The 22,454-nt window shown below is 43.4% G+C and overlaps 1 protein-coding gene across 5 annotated transcripts in view; it reads right to left on the bottom strand.

Annotated features, from left to right (window-relative positions):
• CYP2R1 (cytochrome P450 family 2 subfamily R member 1) overlaps positions 1 to 17,646 on the bottom strand; it is a 51,945-nt gene extending 34,299 nt beyond the window's left edge. For 2 of the 5 annotated variants that reach the window (XR_012159336.2, XM_073347445.2), the window contains exon 1: positions 17,410 to 17,646. Coding sequence is in view for 2 of the 5 variants with exons in the window: in XM_073347445.2 (XP_073203546.1) it covers positions 17,410 to 17,625 (216 nt within the window). In the remaining 3 variants the exon portion in view is untranslated. Of the gene's footprint in view, positions 1 to 12,619; positions 12,699 to 17,409 lie in introns of those variants that run through there. The other 3 variants (XM_073347447.2, XM_073347449.2, XM_073347446.2) reach the window with 3 other exon arrangements.
• Positions 17,647 to 22,454: the final 4,808 nt, after the last annotated feature.

Raw genomic sequence — 22,454 nt, 5'->3', positions numbered from 1 at the left:
CAGAGCCACCGCCAGCAGCAGCACAGAAGGATGGTATGGTATGGTATTGCCATCCTTACTTTTGCACTGCTGCCCACAGAGCTGAGCCCTCAGTAAGCAGCTGCCACTCTCTGGCTGCCCAACTCTGCAGGCAGCAGCGCAGAAGTAAGGGCGGCATGGTATGGTATTGCCATCCTTACTTCTGCGCTGCTGTTGGCGGGGTGCTGCCTTCAGAGCTGGGCAGCCAACAGCCACTGCTCTCTGGCCACCTCACTCCGAAGGCAGCACAGAAATAAGGGTGGCAATACTGCAACCCCCCCTGCAACTCCCTTTTTTGGGTCAACACACCCAATTTGAGAAATGCTGTTCTTCCCCTTTGAAATTTGTATACTATAGGATAAAATCACATAAAAGACAAGATTTCACAGGGGGAGACCAGATTTCACACTCTGTGACTCTTTTTTCATGGCCATGAATTTGGTAGGGCCCAATGACTGTCATATGACTGTCCAATCCCACTTTGAAACTTGCTGAGCTCTTGGCCTCCATTACAACCTGTGGCAAAAAGTTTCAAAATCTAATTATGCTTAGTGTGAAACAGTATTTCCTTTTATCAGTTTTGAATTTGCGGCCTTTCAATTTCTTTGGCTGTCCCCCTTGTTTTTCTTTTATGAGACGGGGAACAGAAACTCTTAATTTACTTTCTCTATACCATTCATCATTGTGCATACTTTTACCTTGTTCCCACTTACTTATTTTCTTTCTAAAGTATACAATCCCAGACTTTTCAATCTCTCTTCAAAAGAGTTTTTCTAGGCCCCTAATCATCATCATTACCCTTCTCCGAGTCCCCCACAATTTTGCAAAATCCTTTCTGAGATAAATTGACCAGTACTGCATACGGTATTCCAGGCAAAGGCAAATTATTGATCTATATAGTGACATAATATTTTTCATATTATTTTCCATCCCATTTCTTATTCCTTAAATTTGGTTTGCTTTTCTGACAGCAGATAAGGCAACCATAACATTTTGCCATTATGGAAAATTAACCATTTATTCCTACTCTTTGCTTTCTGTCTCCTAGCCTGATTTTAATTGACAATACTTTGCCTCTCACCCCATGACTACTTAGTTTCTTTAGTAGTCTCTCAATAAAGAAACTTGTCATAGGTCTTTTGAAAGCCTAAATTGTCAGCCAGTTCTTCTTTATCCATTACTATAGTGATATTCAATTATAAAAGGCATAATTCTCCTTGAGAAACCGTCATGCTTGTTGGACCCTATCGAACCACAATCTTCCACACATTATTAAATATTAATTATTGTCTTGACCTATTTACTAGGAATAGACATAGGTTTACTAGTCTGTAATTCCCTGGATCACTACTAGAACCCATTTCTACCCCTGCTAGGTAAGAGATTGAAGTCCAGGACCTCCATGGTAGCATTCTCTGAGATGCTCCCAGTTCCACATGCAGGGCCAGACAGACAGGCAAAACTGCAAGGTCTCAATGCAGGGATGAGACGATGGTGTAGGGAGGAGGGGTTTAGATTTATTAGGAACTGGGGAAACTTTTGGGAAGGGGGGAGCCTATACAGGAAGGATGGGCTCCACCTAAACCAAAATGGAACCAGATTGCGGGCACTTAACATTAAAAAGGTCGTAGAGCAGTTTTTAAACTAAGGACTGGGGTTAAGCTGAGAGGTGTGGAGGAGCACATGATTTGAACATCCCTTAGGGGAGGATCTATTAATAGAGAATCTCTGTGCCCTAGTGAGGACCAGAGGATGGAAAATGATAAAAACCAGGTAGGGTCTGATCAGAAACAGTCAAATAAAAAAGAGACCCATTCAATTACATTGTGTAATGGCAGACAGCTAAAAGGAGACAAGTTCTTAAAGTGCTTATATACCAATGCTAGAAGTCTAAATAATAAAATGGTGAACTAGAGTGCCTTGTATTAAATGAGGATATTAATATAACAGGCATCACAGAAACTTGGTGGAATGAGGATAATCAGTGGGATACAGTAATACCAACGTACAAAATATATCGGAAGGACATAACAGGTTGTGCTGGAGAGGGAGTGGCATTATATGTGAAAGAAAGCGTAAAATCAAATGAAGTAAAAACCATAAATGAATCAAACTGTACCATAGAATCTCTACAGATGGAAATTCCATGTTCTAATAATAAGAATATAGCCATAGGGATATATTACCAACCACCTGACCAGGATCGTGATAGTGACTGTGAAATGCTCAGGGAGATTAGAGAGGCTATTAAAATAAAAAACTCAATAATACTAATGGGGGATTTCAATTATCCCCATATTGACTGGGTACATGTCACCTTAGGACGGGATGCAGAGATAAAGATTCTTGACACCTTTCATGACTGTTTCTTGGAGCAGCTGGTCCTGGGACCCTCCAGAGGAGAGGCAATTCTTGATTTAGTTCTAAGTGGAGCACAGGATCTGGTCCAAGAGGTGAATATAGTTGGACCGATTGGTAATAGTGACCATAATATAATTAAATTTAATATCCATGTGGCAGGAAAAACACCACAGTAGCCCAACACTGTAGCATTTAATTACAGAAAGGGGAACTACACAAAAATGAGGTGGTTAGTTAAACAGAAATTAAAGGGTACAATGCCAAAAGTGAAATCTCTGTAAGTTGAGTGGAAACTTTTTAAAGACACCATAATAGAAGCTCAACTTAAATATATTCCCCAAATTAAAAAACATAGTAAGAGACCCAAAAAAGAGCCACCGTGGCTAAACAACAAAGTAAAAGAAGCAGTGAGAGGCAAAAAGACATCCTTTAAAAAGTGGAAGTTAAATTCTAGGGAGGAAAATAGAAACGAGCATAAACACTGGCAAATAAAGTGTAAAAATACAATTAGGAAAGTCAAAAAAGAATTTGAGAAACAGTTAGCCAAAGACTCAAAAAGTAACAGCAAAAGAATTTTTAAATACATCAGAAGCAGGAAGCCTGCTAAACAACCAGTGAGGCTGCTACTGGACAATCGAGGTGCTAAAGGAGCACTCAAGAACAATAAGGCCATTGCAGAGAAACTAAATGAATTCTTCGCATCGGTCTTCATGGCTGAGGATGTGAGGGAGATTCCCAAACCTGAGCCATTCTTTTTAGGTGACAGATCTGAGGAACTGTCCCAGATTCAGGTATCATTAGAGGAAGTTTTGGAACAAATTGATAAATTAAACAGCAGTAAGTCACCAGGACCAGATGGTATTCACCCAAGAGTTCTGAAGGAACTCAAATGTGAAATTACAGAACTACTAACTGTAGTCTGTAACCTATCACTTAAATCAGCTTCTCTACCAGATGACTGAAGGATAGCTAATATGATGCCAATTTTTAAAAAGGGCTCCAGATGTGATCCCGGCAATTACAGGCCTGTAAACCTAACTTCAGTACCGGGCAAACTGGTTGAAACTATAATAAAGAACTACAATAAAGAACAATAAAGACATACAGATGAACATAATTTGTTGAGAAAGAGTCAACATGGTTTTAGTAAAGGGAAATCATGCCTCCCCAATCTACTTGAATTCTTTGTGGGGGTCAACACGCATGTAGGCCAAGGGGATCCAGTGGATACAGTGTACTTAGATTTTCAGAAAGCTTTTTACAAGGTCCCTCACCAAAGGCTCCTATGCAAAGTAAGCTGCCACAGGATAAGAGGGAAGGCGCTCTCATAGATTGGTAACTGGTTAAAAGATAGGAAACAAAGGGTAGGTATAAATGGTCAGTTTTCAGAATGGAGAGAGGTAAATAGTGGTATCCCACAGGAGTCTGTTCTGGGACCAGTCCTATTCAACATATTCATAAATGATCTGGAAAAAAGGGGTAAACAGTGAGGTGGCAAAATTTGCAGATGATACAAAATTACTAAATATAGTTAAGACCCAGGCAGACTGCGAAGAGCTACAAAAGGATCTCTCAAAATTGGGTGACTGGGCAACAAAATGCATTTATCAGCATTGAGTTTCATGTGCTAAAGTAATGCACATTGGAAAGCATAATCCCAACTATACATGTAAAATGATGGGGTCTAAATTAGCTGTTACCATTCAGGAAAGATCTTGGAGTCCTTGTGGGCAGTTCTCTTAAAAGATCCACTCAATGTGCAGCAGCAGTCAAAAAAGCAAACAGAATGCTGGGAATAATTAAGAAAGGGATAGATAATAGGACAGAAAATATCATGTTGCCCCTATATAAATCCATGGTACGCCCACATCTTGAATACTGTGTGCAGATGTTGTCGCCCCATCTCAAAAAAGATATACTGGAATTGGGAAAGGTTCAGAAAAGGGAAACAAAAATGATTAGGGATATGGAATGGTTACCGTATGAGGAGAGATTAATAAGACTGGGACTTTTCAGCTTAGAAAAGAGATGACTAAGGGGAGATATGATTAAAGTCTATAAAATCATGACTGGTGTAGAGAAAGTAGATAAGGAAGTGTTGTTTACTACTTCTTATAACACAAGACCTAGGGGTCACCAAATGAAATTAATAAGCAGCAGATTTAAAACAAATGAAAGGAAGCATTTCTTCACACAATGCACAGTCAACCTGTGGAACTCCTTGCCAGAGGATGTGAAGGCCAAGAGCATAACAGGGTTCAAAAGAACTAGATAAATTCATGGAGGATAGGTCCATCAATGGCTATTAGCCAGGATGGGCAGGAATGGTGTCCCTAGCCTCTGTTTGCCAGAAGCTGGGAATGAGCGACTGGGGACGGATCACTTGATGATTACCTGTTTTGTTCATTCCCTCTGGGACACCTGGCACTGGCCACTGTCAGAAGACAGTATACTGGGTACATGGACCTCTGGTCTGACCCAGTAGGGCCATTCTTATGTTCTAAATATAGGTGGAATATTTGCTACCCTCTAGTCCTCTGATACATTAGCTGTTTTTAATGACAGGTTGCATATTTTTGCTAGCAGCTGGACCACTTCATTCTTAAGTCCCTTCAGACCTCTTGGATGTATAACCTCTGGGCCTAGGGACTTACCGCTTTTTAAATTATCAATTTGTTCCAGCACTATTTCTGCTGACATCTCAATCTCTATTAGTACCTCACCTGTGTTACCAAAAAAGAAATATTAATTTCAGTTTTTAAAAAAATGCAAGACAATCAACATTTGCCAAGTGAGAAAATACAAGATTGGTGAAACTGGAACATATGTCCTTTATCCCCACAGGCATAAAATGCTAGAGAGTACACAAAACTGAAAAATATAATTACTTTTACCTTATTTTTATATAATTGAAAAGTTCTGATTTCTCCTAACCAATAAACCATATGACAAACCAAAGTTTCTATTCATCTTTGAGTTCAGTAACTGGTCCAGAGCAATCACTACTCAAGGACTGAATCTGAGAATTACATGTGCTCAGTGTCAAAGTCAAGCTCCAGTTAAGTTTGTACTACTAAATAAATCTTTGCACACTTCCCAGTTCCTGGTGAACTTGCCAGGGCCAATTCTGTGGTCCACAGTTACTGGCTTCTGAAACCCAACTTTCTTACTATTTAAGCAAGAGTTTCCACAGCCAGTGCTCTATTGGCCAGCATACCAACAGAGCATGCAAAGTTAAAAAGACTTTTATTACTAGCATTTAAACATTTTTAAAATAACATACTGAGAAAATTAAAATAAAGCTTTAATGTCATTAAACTAACAGACTGTCTGCTTCAGTGTAATGTATTTTTAAGATACTACACATCTGAATGTTCAGAAAGCATTGTTGGGGGAAAAAAACACCCCAAAACAATCAAATGGAAGACTGTTTTAGAACAAAATGCCTTCAGTGAAACTGACACACTGTTCAAGTGCTGCTATTTGTTATAATGTGCTTCTCTTAAATAAGAATATACTCTGTTGTGCCCCTATAACTTGTGCATATGAAAAGGTGGCTTAGCTATCTCTGGGGCAACATCTCCTCCCTTCTCCCCACTACTAAGTCTGGGGATCAGTGAGTGGGACGCTGAGGGTGTGAGCAGGCCAACAGATAGGTCATCCCAGCTGAATTAACTTTCTGCACACCATGCCATGGGGCTCCCTCTTTAAAGAGTATCCACACACCACACCTGCAGCCATGTATGCTCATCATCTCGGGTGTCAATTACGGCAACATCCTTCTCTCTGGCCTGGGCAAATGCAATTTTGCCCTGCTCATATCCATTCAGAATGCTGAAATCATTTTCCTAACCTGTTACTTCAGCCAAGTCACCCCACCCATTGAATCCTTTCACTGGCTCCCCCTTCAAACATAAACTGCTTGTATCAAACATAAACTGCTTGTACTCACTTTCAAGGCCCTTCACGGTCAATTCCCACCATAGAATCACAGAAGTGTAGGACTGGAAGGGACCTCAACAGGTCATCTAGTCCAGTTCCTTGCACTCAGGGCAGGACTAAGAAATAACTAGACCACTCCTGACAGGTATTTGTCTAACCTGTTCTTAACATCCAATGATGGAGATTCCACAACCTCCCTAAGCAATTTGTTCCAGTGCTTAACTACCCTGACAGTTATAAAGTTTTTCCTAATATCCAACCTAAACTTCCCTTGCTGCAATTAAAGCCCATTGCTTCTTGTACTATCCTCAGAAATTAACAAGAACAATTTTTCACTCTCCTCCTTGTAACAACCTTTTATGTACTTGAAAACTGTTATGTCCCCCTCTGTCTTCTCCAGACTAAAGAAACCCAATTTTTTCAATCTTTCCTCATAGGTCATGTTTTCTAGACCTTTAATCATTGTTGTTGCTCTCCTCTAGACATACTCCAATTTGTCCACCTCTTTTCTGAAATGTGCACAGAACTGGACACAATACTCCAGCTGAGGCCTTATCAGTGCGAAGTAGAGCGGAACAACTATTTCTCATGTCTTTCTTAACAACACTGCTGCTAATACATCCCAGAATGATGGGCACTGTTTGTGCAACAGTGTTACACAGTTGACTCACATTTAGCTTGTGGTCCACTATGACCCCCAGATCCCTTTCCACAGTACTCTTTCCTAGGCCGTAATTTCCCATTTTGTATGTGTGCAATTGATTGTTCTTTCTTAAGTGGAGTACTTTGCATTTGTCCTTACTGAATTTCATCCTATTTACATCAGACCATTTCTCCAGTTTGTTCAGATTATTTTTAATTTTAATCCTATCCTCCAGAGCACTTGTAACAACTCCCAGCTTGGTACTGTCCTCATACTTTGTAAGTATATTTCTATGCCATTATCTAAATCACTTAAGAAGATATTGGACAGAACCAGACCCAGGACCGATCCCTGCGGGATCCCACTCAGTATGCCCTTCCAGCTTAACTGTGAACCACTGATAACTACTCTCTGGGAATGGTTTTCCAACCAGTTATGCACCCACCTTATAGTAGCTCCATCTGGGCTACATTTCCCTAGCTTGTTTATGAGAAGGTCATGCAAGACAGTACCAGTAAAGTCAAGATACACCACATCTACCGCTTCCCCTCATCCACAAGGCTTGTTACGCTGTCAATCTATTATCTTCTAGGTGTTGCAAATTGATTGCTTGATTATGTGCTCCATTATCGTTCCAGGTACTGAAGTTAAACTGACTGGTATGTTATTCCCCGGGTTGTCCTTATTCCCCTTTTTATAGATTGGCACTATATTTGCCCTCTTCCAGTCTTCTGAAATCTCTTCAGTCCTCCATGAGTTTTCGAAGATAATCACTAGCGGCTCAGATATCTCCTCAGTCAGCTCCTTGAGTATTCTAGGATGTATTTCATCAGGACCTGCCAACTAGAATTTGTCTAAGTAATTTTTAACTCACTCTTTCCCTATTTTAGCCTCAGATCCTACCTCCTCATTTTCATTGGTGTTCACTAGACATCCAATCGCTACTAATCTTTTTGGTGAAAACTGGAACAGCCATTTAGCACTTTTACCATTTCCACATTTTTCTGTTATTGTCTTTCCCCCTCACTGAATAATGGGCCTACCCTGTCCTTGGTCTTCCTCTTGCTTCTAATGTATTTGTACAATGTTTTCTTGTTACCCTTTATGTCTCCAGCTAGTTTAATCTCATTTTGTGCCCTGTCCTTTCTAATTTTGTCCCTACATGCTTGTGTTGTTTGTTTATATTCATCCTTTGTAATTGGACCTAGTTTCCACTTTTTGTAGGACTCTTTTTTTTTGAGTGTCAGATCATTAAAGATCTCCAGGACAGTCTCTTTCAAAAACTGCCAACTTTCTCAAACTGTTTTTCCTCTTAGAGTTGCATCCAATGGGATCTTACCGACCAATTCCCTCAATTTCCTAAATACCTATCTCATAGCTCTCATTCACTATTGAGCGGTCAGTACTTGCCTCCATTCGACCCACAATGCCAGCCTCCACTGCCCACTTCCTAAATTAAAAAAAAAAAAAAACTTTTCACATTCTTTCATGCTACCCCAGATGCTTGTGAGGGCTCCCCATACACATCCACAAAACAACCTCGTTACCCACCTTCAAATCCCTCCTCAGCCTCTCCTTTGCTATGATGCCTACAAAATATATGACAATGCTGTCGGTGCCCATTATGCTGACATTGTTTACTTGTACTCCCCTCTGTCTATATTTCTATCTGTTGTCTCTTGTGTTATGCACAGATTGTAAGCTCCTTGGGGCAGGAGATTGTCTTTTTGTTCTGTGTTTGTACAGCACCTAGTACGATGGGATCCTGGTCCATGACTAGGGATTCTAGGCACTATGATAACACAAATAATAAATAATAATATTGTCAGGGAATTAGGGATGTTATAGTGTGTCCTCACCACCAGAACACTCCCCTCACCTGTGTCTGGACACTGCATTGCAGGGACTCATCCTCTCCAGTACCCCCCTGAGTCCTGGTTCCTCCAGCCAGCCTAGCTCTCAGTCCAGACCACTTCCAGGGATAACAGAAAATCTCAACTCAAAATAGACACCTAGGCATTTAAGTCCATAATATAAACACTAGTCCTTCATAGAGATCCAAGGCCAGTGCTGTCAAGGTTAGGTTACTTGGGTTACAGCAGGGAGAGTCTTCCTTCCCTATCCTGGCTTCACCCAGAAATGGCCCCTAGTAGAAGCCCACCCTTTTCATCTAGCCCACTCAGCCCCTTCTAGATGCCGGAAGAGCAACTCTCACTGGTTCTGCTGCAGCTATCATGAGAGATTTCTTTAGTCATCTCCGAGAGGTATGAACTCACTGCTCTTCCCTTCCAGCGGGACATCTTCTCATGGTGGGGTGTGCCAAGGCTTTGGGGGCTTCAACATGGGGCGACGAATGCTTGGTACACCTCATCCCACATGGATCCATAGGTCTTATCTCCTGTTCCTTCTTGTGAAAAGAAATCTGTATTTCCATGTTGTATTCCTGACGGTGGCATATTTGGAATGCACAGGGCTGTAGCGCCAGGTACCATCTTGCGATGTGTGGACTGGTGTCTTTCATCGCTTGCATCCACTTTAAGGGAACATAGTCACCATATGTATTCCTGAGCCCGGGTTCCCCGACCAGCCATTGGTGACGTGGCACTGAACGTGCAGAGGACAGTGGACTGCCTGGGATGATTTGTTCTGGAAAGACTTTGTTACACCTCCCAGAACGGGGAACCATGGAGTGACCTGGCTGGAGGGCTGAGTCACAAAAAGGAGGCTGCAGTTCCTGGAGCAAGAAGGATGAGAGGATGATGAGAGAGATACGGGCAGAGGAGAGTGCAACGCCAGTTGAGAGCTATTCCCAGAGCGACCGGTGGAGGTGACACTAGTGGTGAGTGTACCCTGCGACACACTTTTGGGGAGTTGTATGCTAATACTACTACTAGGCCAACTTCTGACACATCTGTTTGAAGAATAAATGGTAGCCAGAAGTCTGGGTACTGGAGAATAGGTTGCCTCCATAAAATGTCCTTTATCTTTTCAAAGACTTCCTCACAATCTCTTGTCCTCTGTACCACTGGTGTGGATGCCTTTGTAAGTTAAGTCAAAGATGTTGCTAGGGTGGCAAATTGTGGAATGAAGCAATGTGAATAACATGTCTGTCCTAGTAACCCCCACACTTGCTTCTTGTTCTTGGGGACCAGGGTTTTCTTCAAGGCTTCTATCTTGTTCTCAAGGGAATGGGTTCAGCCATTTCTCATTAGCTATACAAGATATTTAGTTTCTTGCATGCCAAATTTGTATTTTGGGGGTTTGCTGTGAGTCCAGCCTCCCCCAGCGACTAGTACAGATGCTACATGGACCAAGTGTGACCATCAGTCTGTGCTGAAAACAACCACATTGCCAAGGTATACTGCTGCAAACTGGTGGCAAACCACATGGTCCATGTGTGGCTGGGGCCCCATGCAAACCAAAGGACATGGTGGTGAACTGAAAAAGCCTCAAAGGCATGGCAAACACTGCTTTTTCCCTCAAATCTAGTGTAAGAGGTATTTGCCAATATCCTTTTGTCAAGCATAGGGTTATAATATACCTTACCTTCCCTAAATGATCAAGGAGCTCATCTACCTGGGGCACCGGATAAGTATCAAACTAGGATAGAATACAGAAATCTGTGCAGGACCAAATAGTGTTGTCTGGCTTAGGTACTAGCACCACAGGACTGCACCAGGGACTTCTCAGTGACTCTGAGTTCCAGCATTAACTGTACCTCCCACTACACCACTCCATGAAGCTTCTTAGAGATTTGATGGGTTTATGTTCAGGCTTTGTCCCTTGGATTGTCAGAATTTGGTGTGCCAGGAAGTGCCTGGCAGGGAGGAAAACAGTGAATAGTCCTCCAAGAGGTTCTTGGCTATCCGGAATAAATGTGAGGCAAGATCTGCTGCTACTGATATATCAAAGGGGCCCACTGCAGCCTGTACCTGTGGTACAGGAGAACAGGGAGATCCCTGGGATCTATACATAGGTTTTCTTGGGCTCACCATGGTTTTAACGGATTAACATGATAAATCTGATCTCATAGTCCCCCTTGCCAACTCGCCAGATGACCTGGTATGGACCATGCCATTTGACCAAAAGTTTAATTTCCAAATTGGGGACTAGTACTAGATCCCTGGGCTAATAAACCCTCTCGAGCACCTTTACTGTAGAGTCAGACCTGGGTTTGCTGGGCTCACAGTAGATTTTGTTGAGCAAATTGTCTCTTGAGACCCAGCCATTCTCACATCCTCATGACATCATGTAGTACATTTTGGGAGTGGGATAGCTATTCTTTCCAAGCTTCTCTAAGGATAACTAGAATTCCCCGGGACTGTCAGTCATACAATAATTCAAAGGACAAAAACCCCCTTGATGTAGTGTATAAAGTGTCACAAGCAACGAGCAGGTTGACAGAAGCTTGTCCCCACAGGAGCCAAATATCCTCATGTACGCAGATAACCTGCGCCGAATCTTCATATCAGAGAACTCTGGGTCACACAGGGTTTCCAAGACTAAAGACTTGGAAAACCCTGGGTCCATTAAGCCCAATGCTGTTTGCCTGCCAAGTTGTACTGCGACTATGTATGCTTGTCAATTGCTTGATCAGAGCTGCCACAAAGTTCTACGATTCTAGAGCCCATGAGGTCACATTCCATCAGGGGACACGAATGAGTGATAGGTCCTGGCTTTCCGCAACAAACACAATCAATGTGATTGCCAGGAAAGCCTGCATTACCAGATTTTGATTGCAACTCTGAGTAGTCCTCTCCTAGAGATGTGGTCAACATCCCTTGTTGCAACAATTTGGGTTGCCTTGTGGAATCCATTAGCTGGCCTCCACTTGCTCCTGAAGTCTGCTGGGGGCTCCACACTGCCTTTCTCATCTTAGGGCTGTGTCTGTGGGCCATCTGGCCTGGAGTGATTAGTTTTACTGGGCCAACCTTTAGCCAGATAATCTGCAGTGATCTGGATAGCAACTGCTATTGAGCTGGGGTTTTGCCAGTGAACTCAGGTCTGAATTGCAGTTGGCAGAACTGTCAGTTATTGCTCAACAACTGCTGAGTCTATAATGTCTAGTGCAATGCAGGTCTCTGGACGGAGCCACTGGATAGCCCAATCCCTCAGGCACTGGGCCATAATGTGGGATCATGATGCAAGAGAAAAAGGTTCTGTCCAGAATCAGTGTTATGTCTTTTGGGATACACCCATCTGATGACAGTCATTATGGTGTCATAGTCTTTAGCTGCCTCATTGTCGAGGACCTGGCAGGTGGACTGGTCTTCCCCAGACAACAAAGGCAAAAGCCAAGCACCCCAGAACTCTTAGCCCATTGGGCTACCCACTCAAATATGGCCAGGTATGCCTTTGGGTCATCATCTGGCCCCAACTTGGCAAGGTCAGGCCAGGCCTTAGTGATACTGCTCCAGACAGGGCTAGGCTGGCTATCCGCTGGAGAACTGATTCCTGAAACTCTCTGTTGCTGTTGTTGCTATAGTTGATGTTGCTCAAGACTGCCCATTGGGCTTCTTGTTGCCCCTCCAGGAACAGCCACTGAGCCTCAGCATGCGCTTGCTGTTGTCAAGTAAAAAGCCTTAACAAATCTTCCATTGTCCCCTTTGAGGACCATCACTGCTTCTGGTTTCATGCATTATAATGTGCACTCACCACAAAAATGCCCCTCCATGTCAGGATGCAGAATTTCAGGGACTCTTCCTCTCTGGCACATGCCCTGAGTCCTGGTTCCGCATTGGTCTGCTGCGTCTGTGTCCTAGCCCTCTGGTCAGGCCAGCTCTCAGTCCAGACCCCTTCCAGGGTTAACAGAAAGGAATTAAATCTCAACTCAGAATAGCCATCTGGGCATTAAAGTTCTTAATATAATCACTAGTCTCTTACAGAAATCCAAGGCCAGTGTTGTCAAGGTTAGGCCCCTGACTGAGCCAGTTATTGGGTTTACAGCAGGGAAAGACTTCCTTCCCAAACAAAGACAGCCCTTTTTATCTGGCCCACAGAGCTCCAATTGGCCTCCGCCTGCCCCCGGCCTTTCTAAGTGCCAGAAGACCAACTTCCGCTGGTTCTGCCTGTAGCGGATTATGGGAAGCCTCTCTAGGTATCTCTATAGGTCTGAACTTGCTGTTTTCCCCTCCAGTAGGACACCTTCTTAGAGCACAGTGTGCAAAGATGGAGGGCCCTCCAGCAGTGGTTGGCAAATGCTTGGTATACCCTGTCACAAGGGAGCTACTGAGGACACAGATGATTGGCAGAGCATGAGAGAGAGACTTCCCTCTGACAGAACAATTCAGGAGAGATCTTTAGGTTTCACCCTCTTTAATCCTCTCCTACTAGTTTTCCACTGGAAGTGTGCAATAAAGTCCAATGTATGTAATATATGTAACTAGTTTTCTGCTTAACAAGATTACTTGTGTCTTAGTCATAGGTGCTGGAACTGGGGGTGCTCCTGCACCCCCTGGCTTGAAGTGGTTTCCATTATATACAGGGTTTACAGTTTGGTTTAATGGCTCTCAGCACCCTCACTATAAAAATTCCAGCACCCCTTGTCTCAGTGGTAGATGGTGACCTTCATTTTAGTCAGTATTTTCCTGTAAATTCAATAGTCTTGATGATGTTGTTAAATGTCTCAAAGCTGCACAGTAAGGCAGATATCACGATATTTTTAGCAAACAATAACATGATCCACAGAAAATACATGGAAGGGTTAAGTACATCCAGGAAATACATTACATATTTAAAAACAAGAGTCACATGGTTACAGGGCAAGGGAATGGTGGGGTAGTGAGGGAAAGTCATTGCTAATACCCACTATAACCTTACTTAAATAATTATATATAAAGATATGTATAAATGTATGACTCACTTTATCTGCTCTGTAATTTTTCATCTTAATTTTTAAAATATGAATGGACTTGATTTGCCTAAGTAAGCAAATAAATCATCTCCTTCAATAACATGATAGTCGATTATTTTGGGAATTCCTAGATTAGGGGAGGGGCAACCATACAAAGTTCTCAAAATTGCAGATCGAGAGAGATGGTGTCACATGATATAACTGGCAAAAGTTTCAAAGTTACAGGTGAGAGGTATATGGTACTTCACTGGAATACATATATTGAAACGGTCTTGATACTGTGTCAAAAGATTTAGCAAAGGTTTTAAAGCTACATGGTGAGCTACGTGGTCACCTTATGCTTATTTTTTGCCAAGGTCTTCACACTTGCATCAGTGCATGCTGTGTCCTGTGTAAAGTTATGCTGCACCATCTTGTGAATAATGGATGTCTCCACATACTCCACTTAGGTATTCTATTCCATGTATCAAAACATCTTAGTTACATGTAATATGGTGCGTGGTCTCAATACTCTATACTGTGGTGTACGCATCATGTTTAGCAGTGGTTTCAGTGCCCAGCCATGAGCCAGGCTACGTCATGTTTGTTGTTGAACTGGATGGCCCCCAGCAAGGCGTGCTGCCCTGTGTTTGATTACAGTATTAATGCCAGAGATAGAAAAAGTTTGCTGTGCCATAAGTAACAGTGGTACCTACATACCGCAAAGTTGATTACTTTGCTGTGAATAGTGGTAACCTCAACACTCCCTACCCCAGGGATAGACTTGTGACTCTGCTATAGAGGCTTGTGACTCTCCCCAGGGGCGTTCTGCACCATGAATAGCAGTGGTCTTGACAACCTGGGGAAAGACATCCTATATGATAAATAGCAGTGCTCTTGACACAACTTGGATAGGTATCCTGTGCCATGAATAGGGACATCTGTGCATTAACATAAGAATGACCGTACTGCATCAGACCAATGGTCCATCTAGCCAAAGACCCTGTCTCCTGACAGTAGCCAATACCAGATGCTTCAGAGGGAATGAACAGAACAGGCAATCAACAAGTGATCCATCCCATCATCCACTCTCAGCTTCTGGCAATCAGAGGCTAGGGACACCCCTGACCATCTTGGCTAATAGCCATTGATGGACCTATTCTCCATGAACTTATCTAGTTCTTTTTGAACCCGTAAATAGTTTTGGCCTTCCTAACATCCCCTGGCAACAAGTTCCACAGGTGGACTGTGCATTATGTGAAGAAGTAATTTGTTTGTTTTAAACCTGCTGTTAATTTCATTGGGTGACCCCTAGTTTGTGTTATGTGAAAGAGTAAATAACACTTACTTTCTCCACATCAGTCACGATTTTATAGACCTCTATCATATCCACTCTTAGTCATCTCTTTTTCCAAGCTGCAAGTCCCAGTCTTTTTAATCTCTCCTCATACAAAAGCTGTTCCATACACGTAGTAATGTAGCCCTTCTCTGTACCTTTTCCAATTCTAATACAGCGGACCCTTGCTTGAGCGCACATCGCTATAGTGCGGATTCACATGTAGTGCAAGCGTGGCGATGAACCCCAAATTTAAATTGGGATCCATGGTAACGCGGTCCCCGCGTTAACGCTGTACTGCGCATGGATCCCAAACCCCAAGTTCTAGCGAGGGTGCAGTGTATTTCTTTTATGAGATGGGGTGACCAGAACTGTACACAATATGCAAGGTATGGGCATACCATGGATTTACACAGTGGCATTCTGATATTTTCTGTCTCGTTATCTATCCCTTTCCTAATGGTTCCTAACATTGTTAGCTTTTTTGATGGCTGTTGCACATTGAGCAGATGTTTTCAGAGAACTATTCACAATGACTCCCAGATCTTTCTTGAGTGGTAACAGATAAATTAGCTCTAATCATTTTGTATGTACAGTTGGGATTATGTTTTCCAATGTGCATGACTTTGCATTTATCAACATTGAATTTCATATGCCATTTTTTTGCCCAGTCACCTAGTTTTGTGAGATCCTTCTGTAACTCTTCGCAGTCTGCTTTGGACTTAACTATCTTGAGTAATTTTGTATCTTCTGCAAACTTTGCCACTTCACATTACCCATTTTTCCAGGTCATTTCTGAATACGTTGAATAGTACTGGACCCAGGACAGATCCCTGGGGGACACCGCTATTTACCTCTCTGCATTCTGAAAACTGACCAATTATTCCTACTCTTTATTTTCTGTCTTTTAATCAGTTACAGATCTATCAGAGAACATTCCCTCTTATCTCGTGACTACTTACTTTGTTTAAGAGCCTTTGCTGAGGGACCTAGTCAAAAAGGCTTTCTGAAAGTCCAAGTACACTATATCCCCTGGATCATCCTTGTCCACATGCTTGTCGACCCTCTCAGAGAATCCTAATAGATCAGTGAGGCATGATTTCTCTTTACAAAAGCTGTGTTGACTCCTCCCCAACAGATTGTGTTTGTCTATGTGTCTGATAATGCTGTTCTTTACTACAGTTTCAACCAATTTGGCTGGTACTGACATTAGGCTTATTGGCCTGTAATTGCCAGGATAGTTTCTGGAGCCTTTTTTAACAATTGGTGTCACGTTAGCTATCCTCCAGTTATCGAGAACAGAAGCTGATTTAAATGATAGGCTACGTGCCACAGTTAGTAGTTCTACAATTTCATATTTGAACTCTTGAGTGAACACCATCTGGTCCTGGTGATTTATTGTTTAATTTATTGTGAATTGTGAACAGTGGCATTTTCGACAGCCCCTGTGTGTGTTCTGCACTGTGAATACTGGTGCTGTCACCACTAAAGGAGAGTCCTGACCCTGGAATAGTGGCTTTCTTGACATACCTTGGGAGGCAGGGGAGGAGGGCATTCTACAACCTGAATAGTGGCACTGTTACCTCAATAGTTACCCTGTCCCCTCAATGGGGCATCCTAAGCCATGAATAGTGGTACTCTCAACATCTCCAGGAGGGATGTCCTGCACAGGTTCTAGGAATGGGTCACTCTGGGTGCCAACTTCAAGCTGGCACTGTACTGCTCAAATTTTTTCATTTCTATTAATTGGCTTGCCTTTCCCCCATCCTCTGCTGATTGGCTGGCGCTGGGTTTGTTTCTTTTGTGACTTGGTCACTACCATTTTCCACCCTGCCTGGCAAAAAAGCTAGGGCCACTCCTGATCCTGCACTCTGAACAGTGGTGCTCTTGACACCTTCCAGAGTGCCATTGTGTGTCACAAAGAGTGCATGTCTGGACACCCACTGGAGGAGCGTCCTTCGTGGGGTGCCACAGATGTGCCCCTGCGCCAGAGCATCCTGCACTGTGAATAGCAGCGCAATGGCAGCTCCCAGGGCTGGCACATCCTGCACGGTGACTAGCAGCGCCATGGACCTACCTCTGGGACGGGGAGTCCTGCACGGTGACTAGTGGCACCAGGGATGTGCCCCTGGGATGGGGCGTCCTGCACGGTGACTAGTGGCGTCTTGTGCACCGCTCAATGCACCTAGCACTTGGCTGGGGCGTGGGGGATCGTCCCTGCTGCCCCTCCCCCCTGCACTCCCCAGGCTGGTAGTCGGCAAGGAGATGCTGAAATACCTGGCCATGGACTTGGCTCTGCCTCTTCATATAGACATGCGGTTGGTCCGCGGCCAGCGAGTAGATGTTGCCGATGAGGGGCAGCCCCCGGGGCCCCGGCGGGAAACCGGGCGGCCGCCTCTGCTTGAGCAGCTGCCTCACCAGCAGCGAGAGGAGGAGGAGGAGCAGGAGCGCGGCAGTGCCCACCGCCGCGAGCACCTGACCCCGGGACCACATTCCCCCTCTCCGCCGCTGCCCTCCGCCAGCGCCCGACTCCCCTTCTCCCGCCCCTTCACACAGCCACGTGGCCTCTGCCTTCCCTCGACCGCCCTGATTGGCCGGCGGCCGGGCGAGTCAAGAGACTCCAAATGTGATTGGCGGAGTCAGTCCGGCGGTCGGCTCTTTCCCGGCCTCTCCTCCCCCCTCTCAAGTTCTCAGGTGGGGCCGTTGGGATTTCGGCCGTTGGAGGGGACGGTTGCGGCTCCTCAGCGAGTGGCCATTACTCCTCCCTCCCCTCCCCAGTGCCCACTCCGCGTGTAACCCCGTTCTGCCCGGTTTCACTCAGCCAGCGGCGAACCGAGGCAGGCTGGTTACATAACTGACCCTCCTGCAGCTGGCAGCAGAAATATGTGCTGGAGAGTTGCCCCCCTCTCTTCCCCATGCCAGCTGTGAACCCCTACTTCACCCAAGGGCCCCAACCTCCAGTCTCGCAGTAGCATGACTGGTTTCAGAGTAGCAGCCGTGTTAGTCTGTATTGGCAAAAAGAAAAGGAGGACTTGTGGCACCTTAGAGACTAACCAGTGAGCTGTAGCTCAGGAAAGCTTATGCTCAAATAAGTTGGTTAGTCTCTAAGGTGCCACAAGTCCTCCTTTTCTAGTAGCATGACTGGGGAGATTAGTTGACAAGGCCCTTACGGGTTGTTTCAACAAGGGCTCTTACCTGTGCTTGCAATAAAGGTCGCTGCAGGTTACAAACAGGCCTGTGGTGCAACATGTGCAGCTTCCTCAGAGAAAGTCCCAGATGGGCACGAATTAGTGACCAGCCCTCCCTATCCCCTGCAAATGGTAGTGAGGAGCATACAGAAATAAAGCACCTCACTAGGAAGAGAGGGTGGGAGGGAGGCAGCTTGAAAGCGGCAGGCAAGCTGTCCGGGTGTGGTTCGTAACTGCTTTGGGGAGCTTTTTGGGCCATCTGTTTCTTACTAAGTTGTATGAGCAGGCTAAGATGCAGTGCTTTAGGAATATGCTTCCCCTAGACGGAAAGAATCTTCTGCTGAAGTCAAATGGCATGCCAACCTTCAGCACCAGACAGTAACTCCATAAAGGGGGCCCTGGGAAGACCTTCTGAGCAGAAGTTTTCAAACCAGGCTATGTGGAAACATTTCAGAAGTAATTAAGTGAGTTAGGAGATTAAATCCTATTGAATTTCAAGAAGACCTAGGCTCCTAAATCACATCGGAGCTTTAGAATAGTCTACCATATGTGATTGTTTTATTGGTTTGGAGGGAAGGGTATGCCAAGTGATTGACTTTTCCGTCTAAAAATCAAAAAGATGACTGTTCTGAGTAAAATGTTATGAACATGTTTGAGGCAGGAAGCCATTTATTATTTAAGTCATTAATTAACAAAGGGATCTTTAACTTTGGAAAGTTTTTCAATTTTATTTTGCTACAGTCCAAGCGTGCTCCTGTGAGAGAGAAAATGCAAACTGTTTGAATTGCTGTCCTGTGGCACCAAATTATATTATACCTGCCCATGATTGAGGGGTTTGAATATATTTCCAATGAAAGGTGATTAAATTGGGAGGGGGAAGTGAGAGAAAAGGAGATCAAAAACAAGTGTATTCCAAGGATGAGGCTGACTGACAATAAACTCAAGGTTTTAGTTTTTTACACTAGCTTTTTATTTTAAATCTGGATGGGAGGTTATAAAAAAAGCATACACAGACAGGCCAAAACACTGTACCATTCCTGTTCTACTTTCCCCTCCATAACCTCTCTTCTGGCCGCTCCACCATTGTGTCTTTGAAATGTGAATTGCAAATCAAAATTTAATAAAAGCACTCCATTTTACATTCTTTAGCAAAGACATTACAGTGACTGAAGTGTTTGGGAGAAACTGGGAGTGTCCCAAACACTGGTTAGACTGTATTCAGCAGCACTTTCTTTGAGAGAGCTAAGCAGATTGTTGCTTAGGGTTGTGCCATCTACTCCCAACATTGCACGATAATTTCAGTTTGTCAGCTTTGATCCTCTGTGCTGATGATAGCTTTTGCAGGATAGAAGGTGAGAAAGGTATTAAAAAGATGTAATCTTTTTTCAGTAAGTAATCATACAGTGATATGATATGGCCATATGATCATCTCGGAAATTTATAATCAGTAGAGCATATGTACAAATTTGAAGAGCATAACCAGTATGCTGTTTTAAGGCCTAGGTGACTCCTTCCAATAAATGATTTACTAGGGTAGTAAAGGATCAAAGAAATTACTCACCGTGTATTCCAGAAACCCTTACCTTATTGTAGCTCTAGGCTGTCTGCAAAGACTCCAGTCTTAATTGCGTTACATTTTCAAAAAAGTCAACAACGCTGCTTGTGCTACTCAATAACACTGAATTCAGCTGGCAGAGCTTTCCAGGGATTTCACATATTTTCCACTTTTTATCAGCCAAACTATTTGCAATATGCAGAAGGGTTATTTTAAATTCATTTTCGTAGGGTAGCAGGAAGAGGCAAGTATTAAAGTGGAGGCAAGAAGTAAATATGAAATCAAAATTCCACAAACTGAAATAAAAATATGGTAAAGAACTATACCCATAGATCTTGTTTTCACTAGGGAAAAGAGATACGTTCATAACTCTAGTTAGTTGTTTTGAGTTAATTAACATGAACAAAAATCCTGTTGAAAACAAGTTAGTTTGTCGTTTTCATATGAGTTAGCAGGACAAGGTAAACCCTAGGATCTCCCATAGTCTTTACTTTGTCTTAAAAAGAAAAGAAGTACTTGTGGCACCTTAGAGACTAACCAATTTATTTGAGCATAAGCTTTCGTGAGCTACAGCTCACTTCATCGGATTCATACTGTGGAAAGTGTAGAAGATCTTTTTATATACACACAAAGCATGAACAAATACCTCCTCCCACCCCACTCTCCTGCTGGTAATAGCTTATCTAAAGTGATCACTCTCCTTACAATGTGTATGATAATCAAGGTGGGCCATTTCCAGCACAAATCCAGGGTTTAACAAGAACGTTGGGGGAAGGGGGTAGGAAAAAACAAGGGGAAATAGGTTACCTTGCATAATGACTTAGCCACTCCCAGTCTCTATTCAAGCCTAAGTTAATTGTATCCAATTTGCAAATGAATTCCAATTCAACAGTTTCTTGCTGGAGTCTGGATTTGAAGTTTTTTTGTTGTAATATAGCAACTTTCATGTCTGTAATCGTGTGACCAGAGAGATTGAAGTGTTCTCCGACTGGTTTATGAATGTTATAATTCTTGACATCTGATTTGTGTCCATTTATTCTTTTACGTAGAGACTGTCCAGTTTGACCAATGTACATGGCAGAGGGGCATTGCTGGCACATGATGGCATATATCACATTGGTGGATGTGCAGGTGAACGAGCCTCTGATAGTGTGGCTGATGTTATTAGGCCCTGTGATGGTGTCCCCTGAATAGATATGTGGGCACAGTTGGCAACAGGCTTTGTTGCAAGGATAGGTTCCTGGGTTAGTGGTTCTGTTGTGTGGTATGTGGTTGCTGGTGAGTTTTTGCTTCAGGTTGGGGGGCTGCCTGTAGGCAAGGACTGGCCTGTCTCCCAAGATTTGTGAGAGTGTTGGGTCATCCTTCAGGATAGGTTGTAGATCCTTAATAATGCGTTGGAGGGGTTTTAGTTGGGGGCTGAAGGTGACGGCTAGTGGCGTTCTGTTATTTTCTTTGTTAGGCCTGTCCTGTAGTAGGTGACTTCTGGGAACTCTTCTGGCTCTATCAATCTGTTTCTTCACTTCCGCAGGTGGGGATTGTAGTTGTAAGAATGCTTGACAGAGATCTTGTAGGTGTTTGTCTCTGTCTGAGGGGTTGGAGCAAATGCGGTTGTATCGCAGAGCTTGGCTGTAGACGATGGATCGTGTGGTGTGGTCAGGGTGAAAGCTGGAGGCATGTCGGTAGGAATAGCGGTCAGTAGGTTTCCGGTATAGGGTGGTGTTTATGTGACTATCGTTTATGAGCACTGTAGTGTCCAGGAAGTGGATCTCTTGTGTGGACTGGACCAGGCTGAGGTTGATGGTGGGATGGGAATTGTTGAAATCATGGTGGAATTCCTCAAGGGCTTCTTTTCCATGGGTCCAGATGATGTAGATGTCATCAATATAGCGCAAGTAGAGTAGGGGCGTTAGGGGACGAGAGCTGAGGAAGCGTTTCCACAGTATGCATCCGATGAAGTGAGCTGTAGCTCACGAAAGCTTATGCTCAAATAAGTTGGTTAGTCTCTAAGGTGCCACAAGTACTCCTTTTCTTTTTGCGAATACAGACTAACACGGCTGTTACTTTGTCTTACTAACTCATGTGAAAACTACAAACTGCCTTGTCTTTCATTGCTTAAGTATCTTCTGCAGCTATCCCAAAATTGAATTCAGGCCATTTCCCTACATGGAAATTCCAGAGTAGTTTGTACTGAACCTCCATGCACAGAGATGGAATTTCTTTTATTAACTTGAATCTTTGGGTGGACAAAAATAAACATTAAGTATATAGTGCCAGTGCTCACAAGTACTTTCCTGAATTTTCTCTACAATATTTGGTGATTTCACACTTCTCACCACACAAATAAGTTGGAAAAGTTATAACAGGTTAGAGTTTTCTCCCTGAAACTCCAGGATTGTTTCCCGAATGATATATACTAGTGCTCTTGTCTAGTCCATTCATACCATAATTTATAAATAGCATACTCTACAAGAAAACATTTTTATATCCTAGAAAAATAATGTTAGAAAAAATTTTCCTCATTCCTTTTCCTTTGAAAGAGAGAGATCTGTAGAAACTGTGCATGAGATACACATGCTAAT

Source organism: Lepidochelys kempii, chromosome 6 (genome assembly GCF_965140285.1).
Source record: "Lepidochelys kempii isolate rLepKem1 chromosome 6, rLepKem1.hap1, whole genome shotgun sequence".
Classification (NCBI taxonomy): domain Eukaryota; kingdom Metazoa; phylum Chordata; order Testudines; family Cheloniidae; genus Lepidochelys; species Lepidochelys kempii.
Note: the sequence above shows the minus strand (reverse complement) of the source record. Positions and strands in the feature narration are given on the sequence as shown.